General features: G+C 39.5%; 2 protein-coding genes across 6 annotated transcripts in view; both read right to left on the bottom strand.

Moving 5' to 3' along the window:
• The window catches only part of LOC109042413 (E2F transcription factor 1), a 54632-nt gene extending 53043 nt beyond the window's left edge, over window positions 1-1589 (bottom strand). Inside the window, exon 1 of one of the 2 annotated variants that reach the window (XM_019059127.2) lies at window positions 1199-1589. The gene's annotated coding sequence lies outside the window, so the exon portion shown is untranslated. Of the gene's footprint in view, window positions 1-774; window positions 1124-1198 lie in introns of those variants that run through there. The other variant, XM_019059147.2, reaches the window with a different exon arrangement.
• A 1950-nt stretch (window positions 1590-3539) lies between these two features.
• LOC109042334 (uncharacterized) lies at window positions 3540-19670 on the bottom strand. Of its 4 annotated transcripts, none has more exons than XM_072302820.1 (3): window positions 19652-19670; window positions 18679-19320; window positions 3540-5604 (listed from the first exon to the last, which is right to left on the bottom strand). In XM_072302820.1, exons 2-3 carry the CDS (start codon window positions 19247-19249, stop codon window positions 5159-5161), a joined length of 1017 nt encoding a protein of 338 aa, XP_072158921.1. In that variant the 5' UTR covers window positions 19250-19320; window positions 19652-19670; the 3' UTR covers window positions 3540-5158. The 4 variants fall into 4 exon arrangements, with proteins under 4 accessions (XP_072158921.1, XP_018914572.2, XP_018914580.2 ...); XM_019059027.2 differs by lacking the exon at window positions 19652-19670 and having other exon boundaries at window positions 3540-3816; window positions 5533-5604; window positions 18679-19521; XM_019059035.2 differs by lacking the exon at window positions 19652-19670 and having other exon boundaries at window positions 3540-3816; window positions 18679-19524.
• Window positions 19671-20122: the final 452 nt, after the last annotated feature.

Raw genomic sequence — 20122 nt, 5'->3', positions numbered from 1 at the left:
AAACATATCTTCGAAGTTGGTGCTCCATGTTGAATTCCAGCGCAAATTGAACTGTCTCTAACTCGCAGTTCAGGAGAGAAGTGATACACAAATAGGCATGAATGAAAAAGAAAACCACTGAAATTTAATTGACCTAATTTATGTTGGAAGCTGAGAACGACTTGCAACTTTCGTAATAGTTAATATGCTTCAGTAATATTGATGTATGCAATGAAGTCCTCCATAACCCATAGGCTCAGAGATCCGTCTCATATAAATTCCAAAAGTTGACTCTCGTCACAGGAAACTGAATTCAATGTACCGCACATTCACAGATTAGATAAGAAACGTGCTAAACTGAGACTGATTAACATCTACTATGATGGGGATGGGGAAACAATAGCTACCAATGGTGAACTTCCAGGTATTAAGATACAACAGGAATTAAAACCTGGGTTTAAGTACGCGACTCAAGAGAGAGTTCCGTTTTCCTCATGAGAAACCATTATGGATACAAAGAATAAACTGAAGAAGACTTGAAAAAAACTTTCATTTGAACCAATGACAAGACATAACCTTGTTGGGTGCTGCATAGCTGGGGTGCGATAGGACATATTTAAGTCCAGATCAATGGCATTGGTATTGGGTAAATTTCTATCAATCCAGGAGGGAAGGATTGATGGATATATGAGTAAATTCGATAAGAATTCATCATACACGGTAGGGTTCTAAGGTAGCCAGCCAATGAGTCACAGATCGGGCAGCATGGTCAGTGAGGTCTAATGGTGCACTTACCTACGATGCTACATTCAGTTGGGGAGGAAGGTGGACTTCTCCATGACCTTGTGAAGAGCAAAACCTCAGTAATTCCAAGACAACTATCTCATTGAAAGATGATCGAAATACCTTATCATTTAATAAGGTAAGCAGCATCAGGGTAGAAGAGGCTATGACCTCTCCTTTGAGACCAGAGATAAAACTCACTTCTAAGTTATCAACTTTACTGGGATCAGGAATTCATGAGGGCACATCATAGAAAGTACTTAGCACTAGAATGAACGTGAGGATAAATGATTATCTACCGCAAATATTTCCTGCGGGTCATTACGGTATGGCCTAAAACGTAAACTAAATGGAGACACGTTTAAGTCCGGGCAACTACGTACGTGATAAAAAAGGGCTTCAGAGGTGACAGAAAAACAAGGCAAAAGGAACTTACTTCAGATGTCCTAAGGAAAGTCCAAAATCCGGCGTAGCCAGCAGCTAATTCACCGCCATCTCAACCATTTACTCCGGTTACTAAAATCCTCGACATACTTGAAAAAAAAACTTTACAGTCGCCGACAGCAAGGGTAGTGCCAAGTATCCCGTCTTTTGTTCGGCGTTCGGTCACCCCAAATTCACAAAAAACACCCGGAGATCCTAACACTGGGAGCCGGTCAGAATGTTAAAAACTGGCAAATAAATAACACATTACGAAAAAGCGATTTGGAATGCGATTAATTACACCTAAAACACTCTGTTTCGCAACAACTGCCACTCATCATATCGTAAATACTTTCATATCTATCAACTTCACGTCTCGATTCATTTTTCAGCTTGTTCATCGGCTGCTTCGCATCGCTAACCAATGGTGTTGCTCGATTTGTTGGCGGCAAAACAGCGCTTCAAAAATTCCCGCTCTTTCTTTGTTACTCCCCCTTCCGCTCCAACCAGAGGGAAGCCGCCGAACAGATGATCGTGGCGCTTGTTGGCGCCGGCGACGCCGCGAAGCTGCAGCCCGCAACATAATCGTCCCTACAGCCTTTTTCCATAGAATATCCTCGCTCACTTCAGAGATATATAACACACCCTGATATCAAATGACACTCAAATTCAATGAACACTTCTTCTCTGTTACTTATTTGCCTGAGGATGAAAGTTAGAAATAGTATTTACTTAGATAAACAGGCCTGTCGGCGGCGGTAGGTGGGAGCAGACGCTAGGGGATGGATTTTGTTTGCTTATTTCCTTGAACTTTCAATGGGAAAATACCTGATAAAAGCCATTAGTACTTTTTATACTTTTCCTAAACTTTACCATAAAAAGTGCAATTCCATCAACTGTTAACGTTATTTTCAAGTTTACACAACTTTTTTCACATCAAACATAAATCCCTCAGAATGTAGAATCTGCGTTTTCCGTTAAGAGGGCGTTGAAAAATGGAGAAAATTGACTTTTCCTTAAATTTGTAAGGAGTAAAATTTAAGATTTTACCCAAACCCATGAGAGTACCTAAACCTCACTTTAAAAAAAATTACCTAAGCCCCCTATTCTTAGATCCACCCCTTATTCCCCTCTCTGTAAAAATTTCCCTTTGACTTGTTGCGAAAATCGTCCTTTCCATTTTTAATTTTTACAAGGCGAGGGTCTCACAGATCAGATCCTCGGAGAAAATGGCTCATCTCCAGGTATTTTGTCCCCCATATAAAACACATTTCGTCGGACTCCATCACAAATTCTTCAAATAATTGGATTGCATTTTGCAAAAAGGAACCTCTAGCATTGCAATGATGCTAAGATCGTGCAACTTCATCCTTTGCAATAAAATTGCGGAAATCGTGAAAAACTATGAAATTTAGATGGTAATTTTTGTCTTAAATTCACAGTTTTTAGCGAGAAAAATAGAAACTATTAATGGCTAATCGGGCAAGGTATTTCGTGCGGAAATGCGTGGAACTACGACACTACGTGTTTGAAGTTTCGAAATTATATAGATCCTTATGGCGGAACGAGAGTTCAAACTGACTTTTAGATGCTTAAAAATTGGAAATTGGCAACGAATTTTTCACAGAACGCATTAAGACGAGTTTTTCTTGAAATCCTTCATATCTCAATTTTTTCAAAAACTGCACTTTAAATGCGCCTTGTCCTCCAAGCCCCTCAATTGTGATTTCTCAAACAGATACTGAAGTTTTCTGAACCCGTAACACATACACGTTTTAATATACTGGACTACGTTCAGGCACTTCATGACAAATCATTGAAAGTGGCGGTCTTTTTTCGTTTTCCGACAAACATGCTGAGGTAGGTAATCTAGCAAAGCGAATGTACCAACCGCATATCTCAGCCTTCAAAAGAAAAGACAGCAATATCAGGTACACAGAAGCTATCGGGAGGCCTCCCTTGATTGCAGGAGTCTTAAAGGAGCGAAAATAGGTTTATTTTTATTTAAGTACAACGTGCGTGAGTGTGGAAACGCGTAAGCGTGTTAGCGAGGGAATTTAGATGACAGCTGTTATTCAGAATTAAATGAAAAACCACAAATTGATGATCCCTTGACCTCTCACACTGTCACAAATTGCAATGCATAGAGGATGCCTGCCTGAGCACCAATTTCTTTGTTAGTTTGAGCTCTTTCGAAATTTTTTTAAGAAGGAGGAGGAGAAAAGTAAATTAAAGCACCTCTATGGTTAGGATATTAAACACTTACTTCAAATAAAGACACAAAAAAAAAAAAAAACCTAAAAGGTTCATTTTCATTTCATCACTGATACAAAAAAACTAAAAAAACTATGAAACTGGTTGATTATTCTTTATTTATATTATTTAAAAAAAGATGACACTATAAAAAAAGTTCCGCAACTTAAAATGGTGTTTCAGTTGACAGTCATTATACCCATAAAAAAGTCGGGTACAATTTCAAAAATAGTGATTAAACAGTACTTGTGACACTGCGAACAGATGTTGACGAGGCAGCAAAAGTAAGTAACAGATAGTTTGACTCAAATCTTCGATTCAAATTCTACATAATTGAGCAGTCTCTCAACTTATCAAGGAATGATCGGGATTCTTCACCTACACAAAAAGGATAAATGATCCTAAATAGTAGTGGTACAAAACCTCAAATAAGGCAGAGAGCACTTAAAATGACGGGAATTCTCAGTTTATAATTCAATGAAAAAAAAAAAAAAATTAGGTAAAAACATGAACATTTCAGGGGAAAAAAATAACAAGAGAACAACTAAAAACTGGATAGGGCAAGGTTCAAATGTAATAATTAGATTGGAAACAGTGCTTAATATTCGGAGGCTCCCAATCAATTTGAATGAAATTGCAGAACACAACTTTGGATGGGAAAAAGGGACTCGATTGGTGTGTTGGCAACTAAAACGATGGGGAACTGTTCTGCTTTTGGCAAGTGAATATCTGCGATGATAGTTCAATCCCCTTAAATTGAAAGACTCCAGATGGAATTTTAGTGTTTGCGAACATCATTTGGGTTTAAATTGCAATATTATAAGGAGGAAAACATCAACACCATTTACATGGAAAAAACATAGCCTTATTTAACAAACTGCTTAAAGAGTATTCATTCCCAGGAGGCGCTCCACAGAGGACAGTAACAGACAAAACAAAAAAATACATCCTGCAATTTGTGCTTCAATCTAGGTACCTCCTTTTATCCTCCTCCACTCGAAATCCTCTCTCTCATTAATTTTCAAATGAACAGTATTTCAACAAGAACTAAACTGAGAGGAAATAAAGAGAGGAATTGAGAAGAATTTGTTAATAGTTTCTGAATTAAGATGCAACACTCAAAAATTGAACAGTTAATCTTAAGATGGTGTGAAAGGCCAATGCTCAGTTGTGATCTCAAATCGATGAAGGAGCATATAGTTTGGTAAAATACTGATCACTGAACTTAGGAAAATATGACTTTTAATTTACAACACAGAAGAAACTGAAGTTTGACAAACTTAATTTAAATTTTGACGATACTGTTGGAAAGAATTTTACAAAATGAGAGAGCAAACATGATTTGAAACTGCTCATACAAACAAGAAGTTGTTAGGACTGATGCATGGTTAAACACTGATATAGGGGGCTTCAAACCGGGGGCTTGAATGAATTGAAGCACTTTCAATGAAGTTAAAATCATCGGTAAAATCTTGCTGATCAAGTAAACGGTGCACTTGGTCCTAAAAGTTTACAACTTCATTTTACCTATTTATGCTAAGTTTTTCCAGGTAACTGAAGTGATTGCTTCTTCTTTTCAAAATATCTGAGCCATCTAGAGAAAAATGCACTGAACTTAAGTACTGTAAATTAGTGCTCAAAGATAATTTCCAGAGATAACTGTGTCAGAGAGAGTAAGGGAAAACAGTTCTATTTGCAACAGTCCTTATGCATAAGGATTCTACTTTGAATTTGGTTCAACAAAAGTAACAGGGAAAAATTCCATGGGATGAGAATTAGTGCATGACGAGGAAAAATTACTGGATTTTGAATCAAGATTAGTTTTGCTTGCATTTGGCTCCGGGTTCAATTGTATGGGCGAGTTTTTCTTTGGAGTGCCAGAGCGGGAACAGTAAGTGAAGTTTTGAATCTCGCTTTCGGATCGGTTATCTTCCTTACAAGGGCTTGATGAAAAATCCTCCATGTCGGTTTCCACAAAAACAAAAGTTCTTGTGGAGGAGGAGGAAGAGGCGGAATTTTGTTCACTTTGCATGGGATTAAAGCGTTCTTTTAGCTCTAAATTTACTGATTCGGAAAAGAGTTTAGCTATTCTACCTGCTGGGTTCAAATTGGTGCCTGGAGCTTCTGGAGTGGCATTTATTTGAGGTGATTCAGAGGCATGGGGTGCTGCACATTGTAAAACCGAAAAAAGAGGATATTAATGGGTTGAAGATAAATACCTCAGAAATGAATTTTTAAAAACATTAATACATTTACTTGAAAATTATGGTTTTGAAGACAAGGTTCTTCCCTTATCTGAGAGTTAAAGAGAAAATAAAGAGGTCCTGTAAAAATACCTTCTGCAGAAAACAAAGGAAAAGAAAAAAAGTAGTAAAAAATAAGCAGACTTGCAATTTATTTGCTGCAAAGGGTAAGGTAAATTTTACTTCCTGGAGTTTGCCCAGAATTTAGTCAACATGTTCTCTCTAAAACACAAATGCAAACCTAGGCATAACATGGGAGCTTAAAAGGGTTGGACACATGTTTATTTGATATAATTCTGGCTCGAATATAGTTCGCAGGTCAAGGATGTTGTTTAGATGTCTAATGTCACTGGAAATCAAAAATGTTTCTGGTTTCAGGAATTTCCTCTTCATCCTCAATTAATCAAACTCCAAAATGCAATATTTGGCTTAAAAAAGAGATGTTCATGTAACAGATGCTGAACTGATACTCCTGACGTACAGGCTAATAGTTTCAAGATTCAACCAAGTTGAAAATAGATACATCAAAAAGATCAATTGATTAACAATCAACACAGAAGAAATGTGCACAATGTAGGTACTTGGTATCAGTGAATGAAGCAATATATTTTCTATAAAAAAAATTGTTAGGACTTCAATTTTTGACAAACGAATAGACATGAGACAGAATCTTGGCTTCTGTTTGGCCAAGAGATGTTGCAGCTTGACCTATAAAAAGCCTAGGAAGTTGCTGGACTTTCACACAAACGAGCAATACATAGCCCCGACATTAAGGAAATAAAATATACAGACAATAAATGAAAACTTATCTTAATGAACTCTGAGAATATTATTATTAATTACAAGTTGAAAGAACAAGGTCCATTCAGACCGGACAACCACCTTGCATTTTAGTCAAGTCTGCAAATTTTTCGAGCTAACTTCGCAGTTTAAAGGAAGGCTCATACTTGTACAGTTCTGAATCAAACTGGATAGCAAGGAAACATAAATAAGCGTTTTTATGTGTGAAAAAAGGGGTTTAGGCCTCGATTTACCTCCTGGGAAGAGTAATTTCATTTACCAAGTAAGTTTTGACCAGAACTTATTTCTCAGTGGAATTAAGTAGTGCAAAAACGTTTAATGTCTTTATATCCTATGCATAGCTTCAAAATTTGTAGGGGTATTTCTACTGTTAGCAACAAATTAATATATGCCAAAATTATCAAAAAAATTTGAAGTGCTTCATGAAAGGCAGGGCAGCGCTGGCTTCAAGTTCACCTTTCACACGAGGATTTTTTTTAACAATTTTGAGATGTTCTACTTATGAAGATTTGAACTCCAGAAAAAAACTAGTTTTGGAAAATAAAAAGTAACAAAATACTCAAAAATTGAAATTTTGAGACACCATTACTAACGTTTTGGAATGAAGTCTCCAAAATATTGCACTCTAGACTATAGCCTAATTAGCTTGATAAAAAATCCGGGCCTGATGAGAGGAACTAAAAGAGCCACATCTTCAGCTCACAGTAGAGATGGACAAAGACAAGAGGTTGCAATTCTGAAGCGATGAAATAGACATAAAAAGTTTTTACATGGGCCGATTTATTCAAGCAGTGTTTCCACCGTGATCAGTGAGTTATCAGCTTTAAATTTACTCCTTATAATAACCCAAAAGATGTGACACAATATTGCGGAGAGGGCTGAGATTCTCAATTTTCCGCACTTCATCCATACAGTTGGTTTGAAGGGGTTTCCCGTATTTTTTTGGTAATAATTTTAGCTTAGAACTAATCGACACAAAGAAAGGACACATGTTGTGTATGTGCACTCCCAGTTACTCTGATATTTCTGGTGTAACACAGACAATTAGAAAAATTTCCAAATTGTGAGGCTCCTCAGAAAATTTAAATTTATCAGACACTTGCAGCGAGAGGGGAAAGGTGTAATAAAACAATATGAGAAAACATGTTTAACAAACTGACCGCAAAAGCGAGCTCTTAGGCCTGACACTAAGGTTTCCGTGCAACAAAACAGGAAAGACAATTAATAGTATTTGAGGCTGACCAAATAAAAAATTCAGTGAGCTAGTGGAGGATCATCCTAGGAGAAGAAAGATTCTGCAGCCATTGGTTTTGGCAAAATCTATTGTTTCACTGCCTGTCACCAAAATTTTTTTGGTAACTTTATTCTGTCACATCGTGGACATCATCCCAGCTCAACTGCACAGCAGAATCTTAAATGAACTTCACATCACTCACTCTGGAATGACTAGAATGAAAAGTCAAGCGAGGTCGTTAATTTATTGGCCCAACCTAGATAAGGATATTGAAGATGCTTCTAAATCTTGCAAAACATGTTTGGAGCATCTAAAGCAGCCTCCCAAATTCAATAAACACCCATGGGAATACCCCTTCTATCCGTGGGAAAGAATTCATGTTGACAACGCTGGACCTGTACATAATAAATATTTATTGATAGTTGTTGATGCATATTCTACATTTCTTCAGGTCTTTGTCAGCTCTTCCATGACAAGTGAGGCCACTTGCTGTTGAACCCTGGAATTCTATACATAATCTTGACAACTTGACAATGTCGCGTTATTCCAATGGCGACTCATACTGCGAATACTGGGATTCATATTTCCATTTTGATAAGAACTTACGCTTATAGCTGCCCCTTCCTGTTTAGCTAGTTAGTTCTCAGAATCTCCTTGTCAGGCCACACTTTTTGTACTCTTTTATTAAAATATGTAATACGTACTCTAAAATGACTACTCTGAAATAATACCCAAAATAACACCTATCTTCATTACTTGCAAGTTGCTATCCAACTCCTTCACATTGTTTGGCTCGCCTAAAATTGTTGTTTCGGATGATTGTCCTTGCTTCATATCAGCCTACTTCAAGCAGTTTCTCAAATCTCAAGGTACGCTCTTCCACAAAACCATTCCTCCCTATCACCCTGTCAATAATGACCAGACCGAATGCACAGTACAAACAGCTAAAAGAGCACTCACCCATATGAAAACTAACTCTCACACCTTACAGGCAAATTTAAACACAATTATACGGACGTATAATAGAACATCACATCACTCTACGCAACAACCTCCTTCACTCTTGTTCCTTGGCCACACGATGTGACATATTCTAAAAGCTTAAAAAAATCTTAATTAAGCTTTCAGAATTTGCTGTTCAATAAATACTTTTCTTTTGTCTGGTTCTCCATCATCTTTCGTTTCTTACAGAAGTAGTTTCTGTTTCATTCCTACATTGACTGCATTTTCTGTGGCTTGACATTCCCCTAGCTGCTTTTTGGTATTGTGTTTAAGAATATTATTTGTTTTGGAGGTAGGTATTTTCTTTCCTCAAACTATTTAATTTAAAATAACGTAACAATTATTTTCTTTTCTCAAATTCAATTTTACCTGGGATGATGTAAAAAAAAATTTTTTACTCAAATTCTATTTCATCTGAAATAAGAAATTATTATTTTGTGAATTTTACCTCTTTGATATGCATTTACTCCATGGATAATATTCCAAGGGTCTGTGCAGGGTGCAGGAAACACTGCATGCCCGGACCACGCCACGCCAGTGGGGACACAAACCTATGTGCCTATTATAAGCTCAGACGCAGCAACCTTGAGCGTAGCATAAACTACGGCCAAAAGACTCACATGCCACAGCCGAAGACAGGAGGCGGAATGGCGAACGCCGAGCCGCGGACTCCGCAACCCACCAGACATTTAAACTGGGGCTCTGCGCCACCAGTTGTCACAATCTCATCTTCAAACACACCTTCTTCTTCAGCACACAAGTCCCCTCTGGTACCCGACCGACCCCCCCCCCCCCCAGCCCAACACATCGGATAACAACAACGGCAGCGGCTTTCCCGCCGACGGTGAGGATCACACCCAGAACAACGTCGTAATACCGATGGAGACGGACCCCGAAGTGGGGGGGGGGGGGAACTGCCAGTAGTCAACAATGGCAACCCAAACCACTCCTGGCACTGGCCTGCGTCTCAAGTTCGGACAGATCAACCTCGATCACCGGAAGGATCCGAACTGCAAGACGCAGGTCGATTGTGAGAAACTAGGACTCCAAGTAATCCTGGCTCAAGAGCCGCTAATAAAGCATCTCCCAAGTGGCCACAAACTGGTTGGCTTCCGAAACAACGTTCGCAAAGTGTACACCGTCGAAGCAAACCAGGCCAGAGCAGCAATCATCGCAGCATTTATTCATGACTCCAATTCCCTCACTTTTGGATATTTTCAAGGATTAATGTTAGTGGGGTGTAGTACATAAAGCTGTCGTAAGGCAGCGCTGGCGAGGCCGGTGTGGCCAGCTGGACTCAGCCAGTGTGTGCGGGGACTGAGGTACTCGCTTGGTATTCGTTATGATGTTAACTGTGTGTAATCGTCATGTATTCGTTAACTGTGTGTAGCCGTTTTTGTATTCGAGTCGTAAACGTTGATTTGTCCCTAGTATGTTGAATAAAAGTATTCGTCTCATAAAATCTGTCATTCTTAAGACACCTCAGTTAGGGCCCTCCAAATGTTCGAGGACCCCACATAGGAGGGCTATGGATCCTAAATTTTTCTTCAAATGGCGAACCTACCCCCCCCCCCCTCTTTTGTGATACATCAATTGAAAGAGGATATAAAAGGAAAATTTTCTGTGCAAGCCGCAGATCGCTTTTTGTCTTTTTGACAAAGTTGCGGCCGGTCAAAGTTCAAAGTATATGGGCTCACTTACAAATGGCTTGCCAAATTTCTTTTAAATATGCATCAGTGCATCCAAATGAAGACATTTTCATAAAAATTGCGGGTTCATGCAATGCATGCGGATCCATTCTGAAGGCTGAGATGAAAAGAGAGCCGATATTAGGAAACAAAGCAATTTTTCAATGCTCATATACCGGGAATAGTGAAAGGTGCACAAACACCCAGAAGAGACGGAAGTTTTATTCGAAAGACAGTTCACTGCGCGAAGTTGCCGCTAGGAATGAAGCAGCTTCCTCTTTTTGGTCTAAATTTTTATTAAATACAATCAGATACAAAGAAATAGAGCCAAGTTGCATTCCGTCCACGAATAGCCTCAGAGTTCGAAAATCCCGCTTTAAAAGCAGGGACAAATTGCATGGGGACCTATTTCCAGCATTCCTGATCATGGCATACATTGATCCTTTTTATACTATTATTCGTGAGATATACATCCCACCGTTAGAGTTATATACGGGCCACACTGGGCAAACGGCTTTGAGTAATGAATACTGAGCAAGGACAAATTCTACTGATATAAAAATCGTTCCTGCAAATTCTTCGGCCATTATTGAAAACAGCTCAAGAACTTTGTTCCTATGTCTCATAAGTATCTATGGCTGGTCCAGAAAAAGCCAGGTAACCATGGATAGTATGATCTCCGAGAGGCAAAACATTGTAACTGTTGAACACTTTCTCGGAATATTTTTAAAGATTGCATACCTATTCGCCATCCCGCACCAAAGGAAACAACCTGTGACCGTTCAATTGTTCTTATCTCTGAAACGGGGCCGTACATCTCATGTACGGTCCCATTTTGGTCAAACTCTGGCTTACGCGTAGAGTTTGCGACCTCTGTTCCGGCACGTTCTTGCTCAGCTTGTTTTGAGTAGCGGCGCGAGGCGAGCTTTCTCGGGGCCGAATATTGGGCCCATTATTCGGTCTTGGCCATGGGTCGCCTCGTCCGCTGCTATAAAACAGCTGATCAATCGACGTGCCGGGGTCTAACGTTCATACAAGAGGCCCGCAGCCCTACGCGTAAGTAGTCGGAGTTTGAAGTAGTTAGTTAAAGTCTGAAATAGTGTGTTTGAAGTCTGAAATAGTGTGTTTGAAGTCTGAAATAGTGTGTTTAAAGTCCGAAATAGTGTGTTTTGTTGCGAATATATATATATCTCTACCCGAAAATACTCCAAACCGGCTTGTTCCTCAGCTCTACCCAGCCACCTGAGCACCCCCCCCCCCCTTACACTACCTTCGATGGAGAAACAATACATCGTCTTTTTTTTGCGAAGAAGAAGAAAATTTTCATCGCAACTGAAGTAGAATTATTTCCGGATCTTAATGACTCCGGTGATCTCGATCAAATCTATGAAGTTGAAGAAAGGGATGTCGATGAATCGAGTCATGAAGAGAATGACAACCATGCAGATTTTCCATCCTGTGCTGAAGAAACCGAGGTTACACTCAAATCATTATTGACAACATCTGCCTGCCTTCTCTCAATGTATCAGAAAACCAATTGGATCATTGATAGAAGAAATCCATTCAAAAATGCTGCGAGAAGCATGCGGAAGAAGTCGTTTAATGTTCATCTTCCGTTAAGAATAACTTTTACAGACAGTCTGGGGCTGAACATAGACGGTGCAGAGCAGCCGGAACTCGGCAGAAAAGAGGAAGGGTACGACCTGGGGGGCCTGCGCAGGGAGTTTTTCACTCTTGTGCTGAAGGCTATACGCGATTCATCCGGATTATTCGCTGGAATGTCCTCCACTGGAATGTCTTTCCACCTCAACTACTCTGCTCCAGCTAGAATGAACGCAATAACGGACTATGAACTAGCCGGACAATTAATCGCCATGTCCCTGGTGCAAGGAGGACCGGGTCCGAACTTTTTTCATCCGCATCTGTATGAAGCAGTCTTGTCAGGAGAGATCTCTACCACGACTCCTGACTCAATTGTCCACCCAACGGCTGCCCGACATCTAAGTCTCCTTATGAACGCAGAAACTGTTGCTGATCTCCAGGCTGCAGTTCTTGAGGAGTCTTGTTCTCAAGCTAGCCTAACATCTCGGCCCCTGGCTATGGCAGAAAAAGACGAACTCGTCCAGCAGTTCCTTGATTTTCACGGTCGAGTAAAATTAGAGCCAATTCTCAAAGATCTCTGCAAAGGACTGGAGGCGTATGGGCTTCTAAACACGATAAGGGCCCATCCAACTTTATTTAAGGAGGTTTTTTGTGGCTCTTCTGAGCCGCTCAACGCAGCCAGAAAGTGATTTGCTTGAGAAAGTCAAGTTGGGGGAAGAGAATTTAGAGGAGCGAGTTAAGGAAAGTGTAGCGAGAGTGAGTAGTCACGCTGAGCTAAACAAAGTGTTGGGTCAAATTACAGCACAATGGGAGCAGAGTTCGTGGGTGCCGACGGAGTGGCATTTGCATAGGTTGACAGTTTCCGTGGGTATACTTTTGATTGTCATTCTTGCACTCGGTCTCTGGATGCGGGCAAAAACGAAACCAAGGGTTTACTGAAAAAATCCCGGTGCCCCCGGCGGTTTCTGCACCTCACGGGTTTTTCTGTAAATTTTTTTTCTCGATGGAAATGCTATGCCGTTTTAAACAAGTATTTTTTATTTTTACTTAGAAAAGCGTATGAGGAATGTTTTCTATTTTTTCTATACTCATGCGCAACACGGCCATTTTTTTTTGGCCACAGAAAAAATGGTGGTGGAGGCCCGGTCGTCCCTAGTAACGAAGCTTTGTAGTAAAGTACCTAATGTTTCTTTTAGTTCCGTGATATTTATATTTTTATCAAATTGTTATATTTTTTTTGTTAGTTTCTAATCCGGTGTAATTTTGAGTTTTAGGTCCTTCCGTTCCGTAGAATTGTATGGGTGAACCAGGCATTCACTCGATGCAAGACTTTTCGAGTCAAGTGTAAACCGAGGATTGGTGCCTCAACCCCAACTGGTTCTTCACCTGGTCGGATTGAAAAGCTCGATTCAATCCCTGGTGCTATCGGGCAGACTAATAGAGTCCCTGGTCAGGGATACGACCGAAGAAAAGATATCATGACGGAGCGGTCGTCGGGGACCTTTCTCAATGCAGGGTTACTCTGAAGCTGGTCGAGGGGTCACGGATTGTGAGCTGCAATGCAAAGGCTTGGCGAGGAGGTGCAGTTTTTTTTTTTTCGTCGGCTACATCAAGGAACTAAGATGTGAGGGCAATTCTCGTGACAGCTCAACTCTCGGGCAACGTGGGACCAGTGCAGGAGCACAGCGAATCGGATGGGGAACTACCGTTTTGGCTTGATCATCGACCTTTTTCATTGGCACAAGATACATCTGCAGTATACGTCGGATTTTTATTAGATATTAATTATGCATTTATTCTGTATTTACATGTATATCCTTCATCACACGTTTTTTTTAAGGGACCATTTAAAGCAGGGGGAATGAAACGGGGCCGTACATCTCATGTACGGTCCCATTTTGGTCAAACTCTGGCTTACGCGTAGAGTTTGCGACCTCTGTTCCGGCACGTTCTTGCTCAGCTTGTTTTGAGTAGCGGCGCGAGGCGAGCTTTCTCGGGGCCGAATATTGGGCCCATTATTCGGTCTTGGCCATGGGTCGCCTCGTCCGCTGCTATAAAACAGCTGATCAATCGACGTGCCGGGGTCTAACGTTCATACAAGAGGCCCGCAGCCCTACGCGTAAGTAGTCGGAGTTTGAAGTAGTTAGTTAAGTCTGAATAGTGTGTTTGAAGTCTGAATAGTGTGTTGAAGTCTGAAATAGTGTGTTTAAAGTCCGAAATAGTGTGTTTTGTTGCAAATATATATATATCTCTACCCGAAAATACTCCAAACCGGCTTGTTCCTCAGCTCTACCCAGCCACCTGAGCACCCCCCCCCCCTTACAATCTCTACCCTTATTTAAGTTTTTACTGAGCTCCAATCATTGCAAGCGTACCTCTAAAATTGTGCTTATGTTCTGATGGACCCTTCGAAAGTCGTGAAACCAGATTTCTTCATTAGATGTAACGTTGCACATGTCGTTAAAATAATAGCATCTTGGATGCCCCCAAAATCACATAAGAAGCGAAACAATGATGGTTACGCGAGAAGAACTCACTAGTTTCATATTCGATCTGTGTAAGTACTCCTCAGTACCGACGTAAAAAATATTGAGGGCCTTTTGTACTTCACTTTTGCGGTTTGTCTAAGTGAGGATTCAGGATTTGATGATCAAGAACAACCTCTACTTGGCGATCTTAACAGGAGTCTGTTTGCAAGACAGGATAACAACAAGTCAGGAAGGAAAAGGTCTTGGAGGGGAAATTGAAAACTAATTGAAGATTTAAGTAATGAACAAAACGAGAATTCAGAGACTGAAGAGGGTTGTACAATGAGTGACAAGAGAAAACTGCAAAAAACCCGAATGAGAAAACTGCAAAAAACCCCAATGAGAAAACTGCAAAAATCCCAAAAAACTTTCAGATTTAAAGGGGTAAAGAATCGGCCAAATTCTTAAACTTAGTGACCCAAATTTTCTTGTTCCTTCTGAGAGGAAAAGAAAAATCATATTTCACTGCAAAGTGCAAATCAAATATAAGCCCCTTCATTAATGAGTGATGCAACAGTCAGGACTTGTGTGTATATTAAGCCCTTGTAAACTGTTGTAACCCCAAGAAAAACACCTTGCATTCACGATTCCTATTCTATTGTCGCAATCAGAAAGAAGGTGAGTCTTTCAATTCATTCCACACCCTGTTGCCATGTCGTGCAAGTATATCACAGATTTGATTTTTCTGTTTAAAATTTTAAATGGTTTTGTTAAGTCCCCTGTTTTGTTAAGTTTTTTCAGATCGAGAGAGCTAGAATATTCTTTAAGAATTGCCAGGCCCTTGTGTGATGATCCTTCCGGGACTTCATATCGCTTCAATTCTGTAGTGGTCAGATTTAAAAGGTCCTGGAACAAGTTACCATAGCACCTCGCTAAGTCTTCTCTTGTAATTACTCAGTTTAAAAATGTTTTAAAAGAGGAGGTGCTGAAATACTTTGAGAATGTATTATAGGGTACTTTGTTTTCTATTTTACCTTTACTTCTTACTTGATATCTTGTTTGTCTTCATTTAAGCTTTGTTTTTGTGCTATCTTATGCATTGTCTATTTTAGTTGGGCTTAAGCTCATTATGTGATAAATAAATAAAAAATAAAATAAAGATGAGGGGCAGCAACGACATCGATTGGTCAAGTTTCGGCACCTAAACCCTCCCCCCCCCCCCTAAAATCTGGGATAAACAAAGAAGAAGCTTACCTACAAAAATTCCAACATTTTCCATGAAGACATCATGAAAATGATGAGTGAGTGGTCGGATATTCCAGATAATCCAGAGAAAACGACACAATCAAATCGCTAAGTCAAACTACAACAAACTTCAAGTCTGAAACTTCAGAAAAACCCCAACACCTACAGTGGAAACTACACTTGATCGAAAACGCCAGCTCGGAAAAAGCAAGTTATCGCCCACTCTTAGCGAATCACAAGAGAAGAAAACCAAACGACGAATTTGAAGATTTCATTCCGGCGAAGCGCGACTTGACAGAATGTTTTGTGAAAATAAAGATCCTCGAAAAGTTCTTGCCGCCGGAATTCCGACAGACAACCCACAAACAAACCGAAAAGGAAATTCCTGTAGAAGGAATAAAGGAGGACCCCAAAACTTCGAATTCTACAGAATTAAGGGATCCAAAACTTTCCACTGCTGAGACATCCGTGATAACCCTATCCCAGAAAATCACGTGTCATCACCCAGTGATCTACAAAATCACATGCGCGGGGAGCGAGGACAAAGCACCACTACATGATACACCATCCACGTCACAGGAGGACCAAGTGGTCATCGTAGATAACCCGGGAGAAAAAAATGGGAAGCGCAGAGAGCAGAGAAAGAAGACAGAAAGCAAAACAACGTGAGGAGCAAAGACAACGAAAGAGGCTGGAACAATATAAACAAAATGGAGAATACCTGTGACGCTCCGGAAAAATCAGGTATCAACACATAATGCACTACATTCTTTGTCTCTCCCACCCTCTTTCTGTCAACACCCCCCTCCCCCCTAATTTAATCCATCTAAAAATTTCATTTTTCTGCTATTTTTTAAACATTTTTTCCCCTAATGGTCCCTTAGAAATGTTTTAAAAGGGGAGGTGCTGAAATACTATGAGAATGTATTATAGGGTACTTTGTTTTCTATTCTATCTTTACTTCTTACTTGTTATCTTGTTTGTCTTCATTTAAGCTTTGTTTTGGTGCTATCTTATGTATTGTTCTATTTTTGTTTGGGCTTTGGCCTCTTATTTGATTAAATAAATAAAAAAATAAATAAAATTGCAAGGAGGAACGAAGTAGTTACCCATTTTCTTTTAATGATAGACAAGTTAATTACGAGTATGGATTTTTTAAACCGCTTTTTGAATTAAAAATCACCCTCATAGAACGAACTTCCATGTTCTAAATTAAGTTTAAATCTTACAGAGTTTGAAGTTGGCTTTCATTTCTCTTGCAAAAATACCAGTAAGAAATTAATGTTAAAAAGTAGCATGTAAATTAAAAATGTGTACTATTAATTTTAGTTTTAAGAGAATTCCTCGACAAGATCTCTATTATATTTCCTTATCTTTTTTCCCTTTTTTTTCTTTCCCATTAAATGTGACCAACTCAAGAAAACACGTATCTTCTACTCTTCTTTCCTTTCCTTTCTTTTTTTTCTTTCTCCTGGCAGAATAAGCAGGACGAATTCCGGACGAGGTCTACTCATACGATTTATGTCATTCATAAAACCGAGCGCGGTTGCCTCAACATTGGCACCCGATTGGCACCAGAACCAGACTTTCCTCTTCAGTAGCGCGCCCGAAGTCTCTCATTCCTTTCTTTTGATAAAAATATAATCTTTGGAGGATTATATTTTGCCCTGAAGGGGGAATGTGAGGAGACACCCAATTTCCCAGACAATTTCATCATTAGAGGGGGAAATTGGCTACGTTAGGAGGAGCACTGACTCTATAGAAAACGCTGATGTCCGCTAGGAAATGCGCATGCGCGCTGCCGACCAACCTAAGTGTAGGGAGCTGGATCACTTGCTCCGATGCTTAAGGAAATCAGTCTTCGCTACACCGTCGTGTTGTGCATGTGCTCAGGACTCCGGCTTGCACTTGCGCGCCATTGACGAGTCTACCAATAAGACGAATCACTCCGGTTTGTTTCCAGCACCATCCCCCTTTTTCAAGTCTTTTCCCCTATGATATCTCTTCAGGATCTTGTCGAGAATTTAGTTGATAAGATAGCCAACTCGAAAAAAAAATTGGATTCAGTCAAAAGACGAACTCCAGACTCTTTCTCTTTTTGTCTAGGTCCCTCATTTTGGGAGGGTCGACGACTGCCCCCCTCCCCCCAAAACGACCACTGTCAAGTTGTGTAGGTGGTCTGAACGAGATCTCTCTCCACTCAGAGACCATGGGCAACCATTGTCTGACGCGACAATCCCTCTGGAGTCCTGTGACGTCAGCTGCAAGATATCTCTCTTTGGAAACTTCCCGTAGGCTGATATCGCGACGCTCCAGCTACGTCCTCGTATAAATATCGGGCACAACTCTAGGCCAGTGCGTCGAGTTTGGCCCCGACCCGTAAGTCAGGTCATCACAATTTCAGAGAATCGTACTTGTGCTAATTGCATGTCGGTATATTAATCGAATCTCGAATTGATCGATTCAACATCTTAAGAATTATGCGAATAGTTGCAAAGGATTAGTTTAACGTGTGATTGAGAGGCGAGGCGTTCAGCTCTAATTTGTTTTCTTTTTTCGCTTTTCGACGTACCTGACACTTTTTCATGTCAGGAATTAGATTCTAGAGTTTCTCTGAAAATTAGAAACTAATAGGTTGTCCTTTTTGATCAAAATGTAGTTTGTGTAAGAGTCAAGCACTGCTGTAATTACTGTTTCGATACTTCCCTTAAATACTTAATAAATGATAAAAATAAACACAGGAAAAACAAATTTGGAATCCTAACACTAATCTACAACACTGGAAACCTTGTGTCACAGCCAAAAATATATGATAGGTCAATAGCGGTCAGTGTGTTAAAAAACTTACTCATGTTAAACTTAGCAAGTCATTGAAAGTGAGAGAAGGTATGATTAATCAAGAAAAGCTGAAAGTAATTTCGTGTTTTCTTGGATGAAAGAAGGCATTTAATACTCACTAGAAGGGTTGTTATTACTGGGACTGTCAACCTCCATATCATTAGGATTTTTCTTTACCATTCTATCGCAGGGCATAGCATTGTTTTGGTTTGGTTCGATGCAGTTACTGGCCGTTCCCATGCTTTGATTGTTCGATCCTAAACTATTTTTGGGTGATGAAGGAGCTTCTTCACTCGCAGGACTTATCCCTGTTGTGGGAGCCAATAGATTCACTACATTTTCTTGTACTGTTTTAATAGTTCCTTTTGATTTTCGACTGGTTTTCTTTCGCCTACCTTTCCTATTATTGAGCCTTTTTATTACTATTCTTGGGATAATTGGGTTCTTTTGTTCTTTTTTTTTGGGACGCTTTGCACTAGATTTTTGAGAATTTAATTTTAATACTGAAGCTCCACTTGTTGATCGTTTGTTCTCGTGACGCAATGAGTAAACATATTGGGAGTTTCGCAATATTTTACTCTGATTATTTCCAACCTGGGCTGCTGGTGATTCTCCGCTGCTTGTCGTAGGTATTTCTTCTGGGTTACTCATGATGAGGTTCCGAAAAAATTGTATTAATGCATGTAACATGAGCTTGTGCACAACGCGGGTATGGTCACATTTTTCTCCATTGAAATTTGAAGACTACCAGCATGAGAAAACTGAAGAAAATAAAAATAAGAGTTAATTTTTCAGCAAAAATTTTGAGGTTAGGTACAACCAGGTGGTTCAAAACAATAACAAGTCATCAAAAATTTGTGAGGAAATTTTAGCTCATATGTTTCGGTATCTATGGTAACTTGAGGTAAAATCTAGTACACCCAAATTACTGGAGACAATTTAACTTTGATTGATAATTGATGATAATGATGATATTCTTATTCTTAATTAATAATAATATAGTAAAAAAATTTAGGCCAAAAAAAAATTTTTTTTATCCTTTTGTCAATTACAAAATTTAAGCCCAGAAAAATGAGAGGGGAATCTACTTACTGCTCTCTTCTAAAGAATTTTGATAAGAGATTTCATTAATATAATACAGATAAAAATTCAAAGGAGCCAGTAATCTGCAAAAATTTTAAACTGAAACTAAGTTAGTTTATATAAATTTCTGAGATTCTATAGGATACCTCATCACTTTATATATAAGATTACTTTTAATTAGGTTAAACCCATCTGAAAGGTTAATTAACTTCATGTGATAACCCCTCCAAAATATTCCAAATTAAGGGACAAACAAAAATTTAACTTACTATACTGGATAGCTCTAAAACAGGGGAGAATAGTTAGTCTGCTGATTTAAGACTTGCTATCCTTTCTTTTAGCACCAGCATAATTTGATTTCTTCTGACGTTGACTCTCTGCACCTTGCAAAACAACCTTTTTTTGACTCCCAGCTGTTTCTGAAAAGTAGAAACAAATACTCAGAACTGGAGGCAAAAAACAGAGAAGACCTTCAAGAAT

This window comes from Bemisia tabaci, chromosome 7 (assembly GCF_918797505.1).
Source record: "Bemisia tabaci chromosome 7, PGI_BMITA_v3".
NCBI lineage: Eukaryota > Metazoa > Arthropoda > Insecta > Hemiptera > Aleyrodidae > Bemisia > Bemisia tabaci.
Note: the sequence above shows the minus strand (reverse complement) of the source record. Positions and strands in the feature narration are given on the sequence as shown.

Bases quoted from the DNA above. Each gene is read 5' to 3' on its own strand.
- LOC109042334 (XM_072302820.1), bottom strand. From the start codon at position 19,249: ATGTTACATGCATTAATACAATTTTTTCGGAACCTCATCATGAGTAAC. The intron at 5,605-18,678 runs GTGAGTATTAAA...TACAATGTGCAG, and splicing joins CAGTAATAACAACCCTTCTA to CACCCCATGCCTCTGAATCA.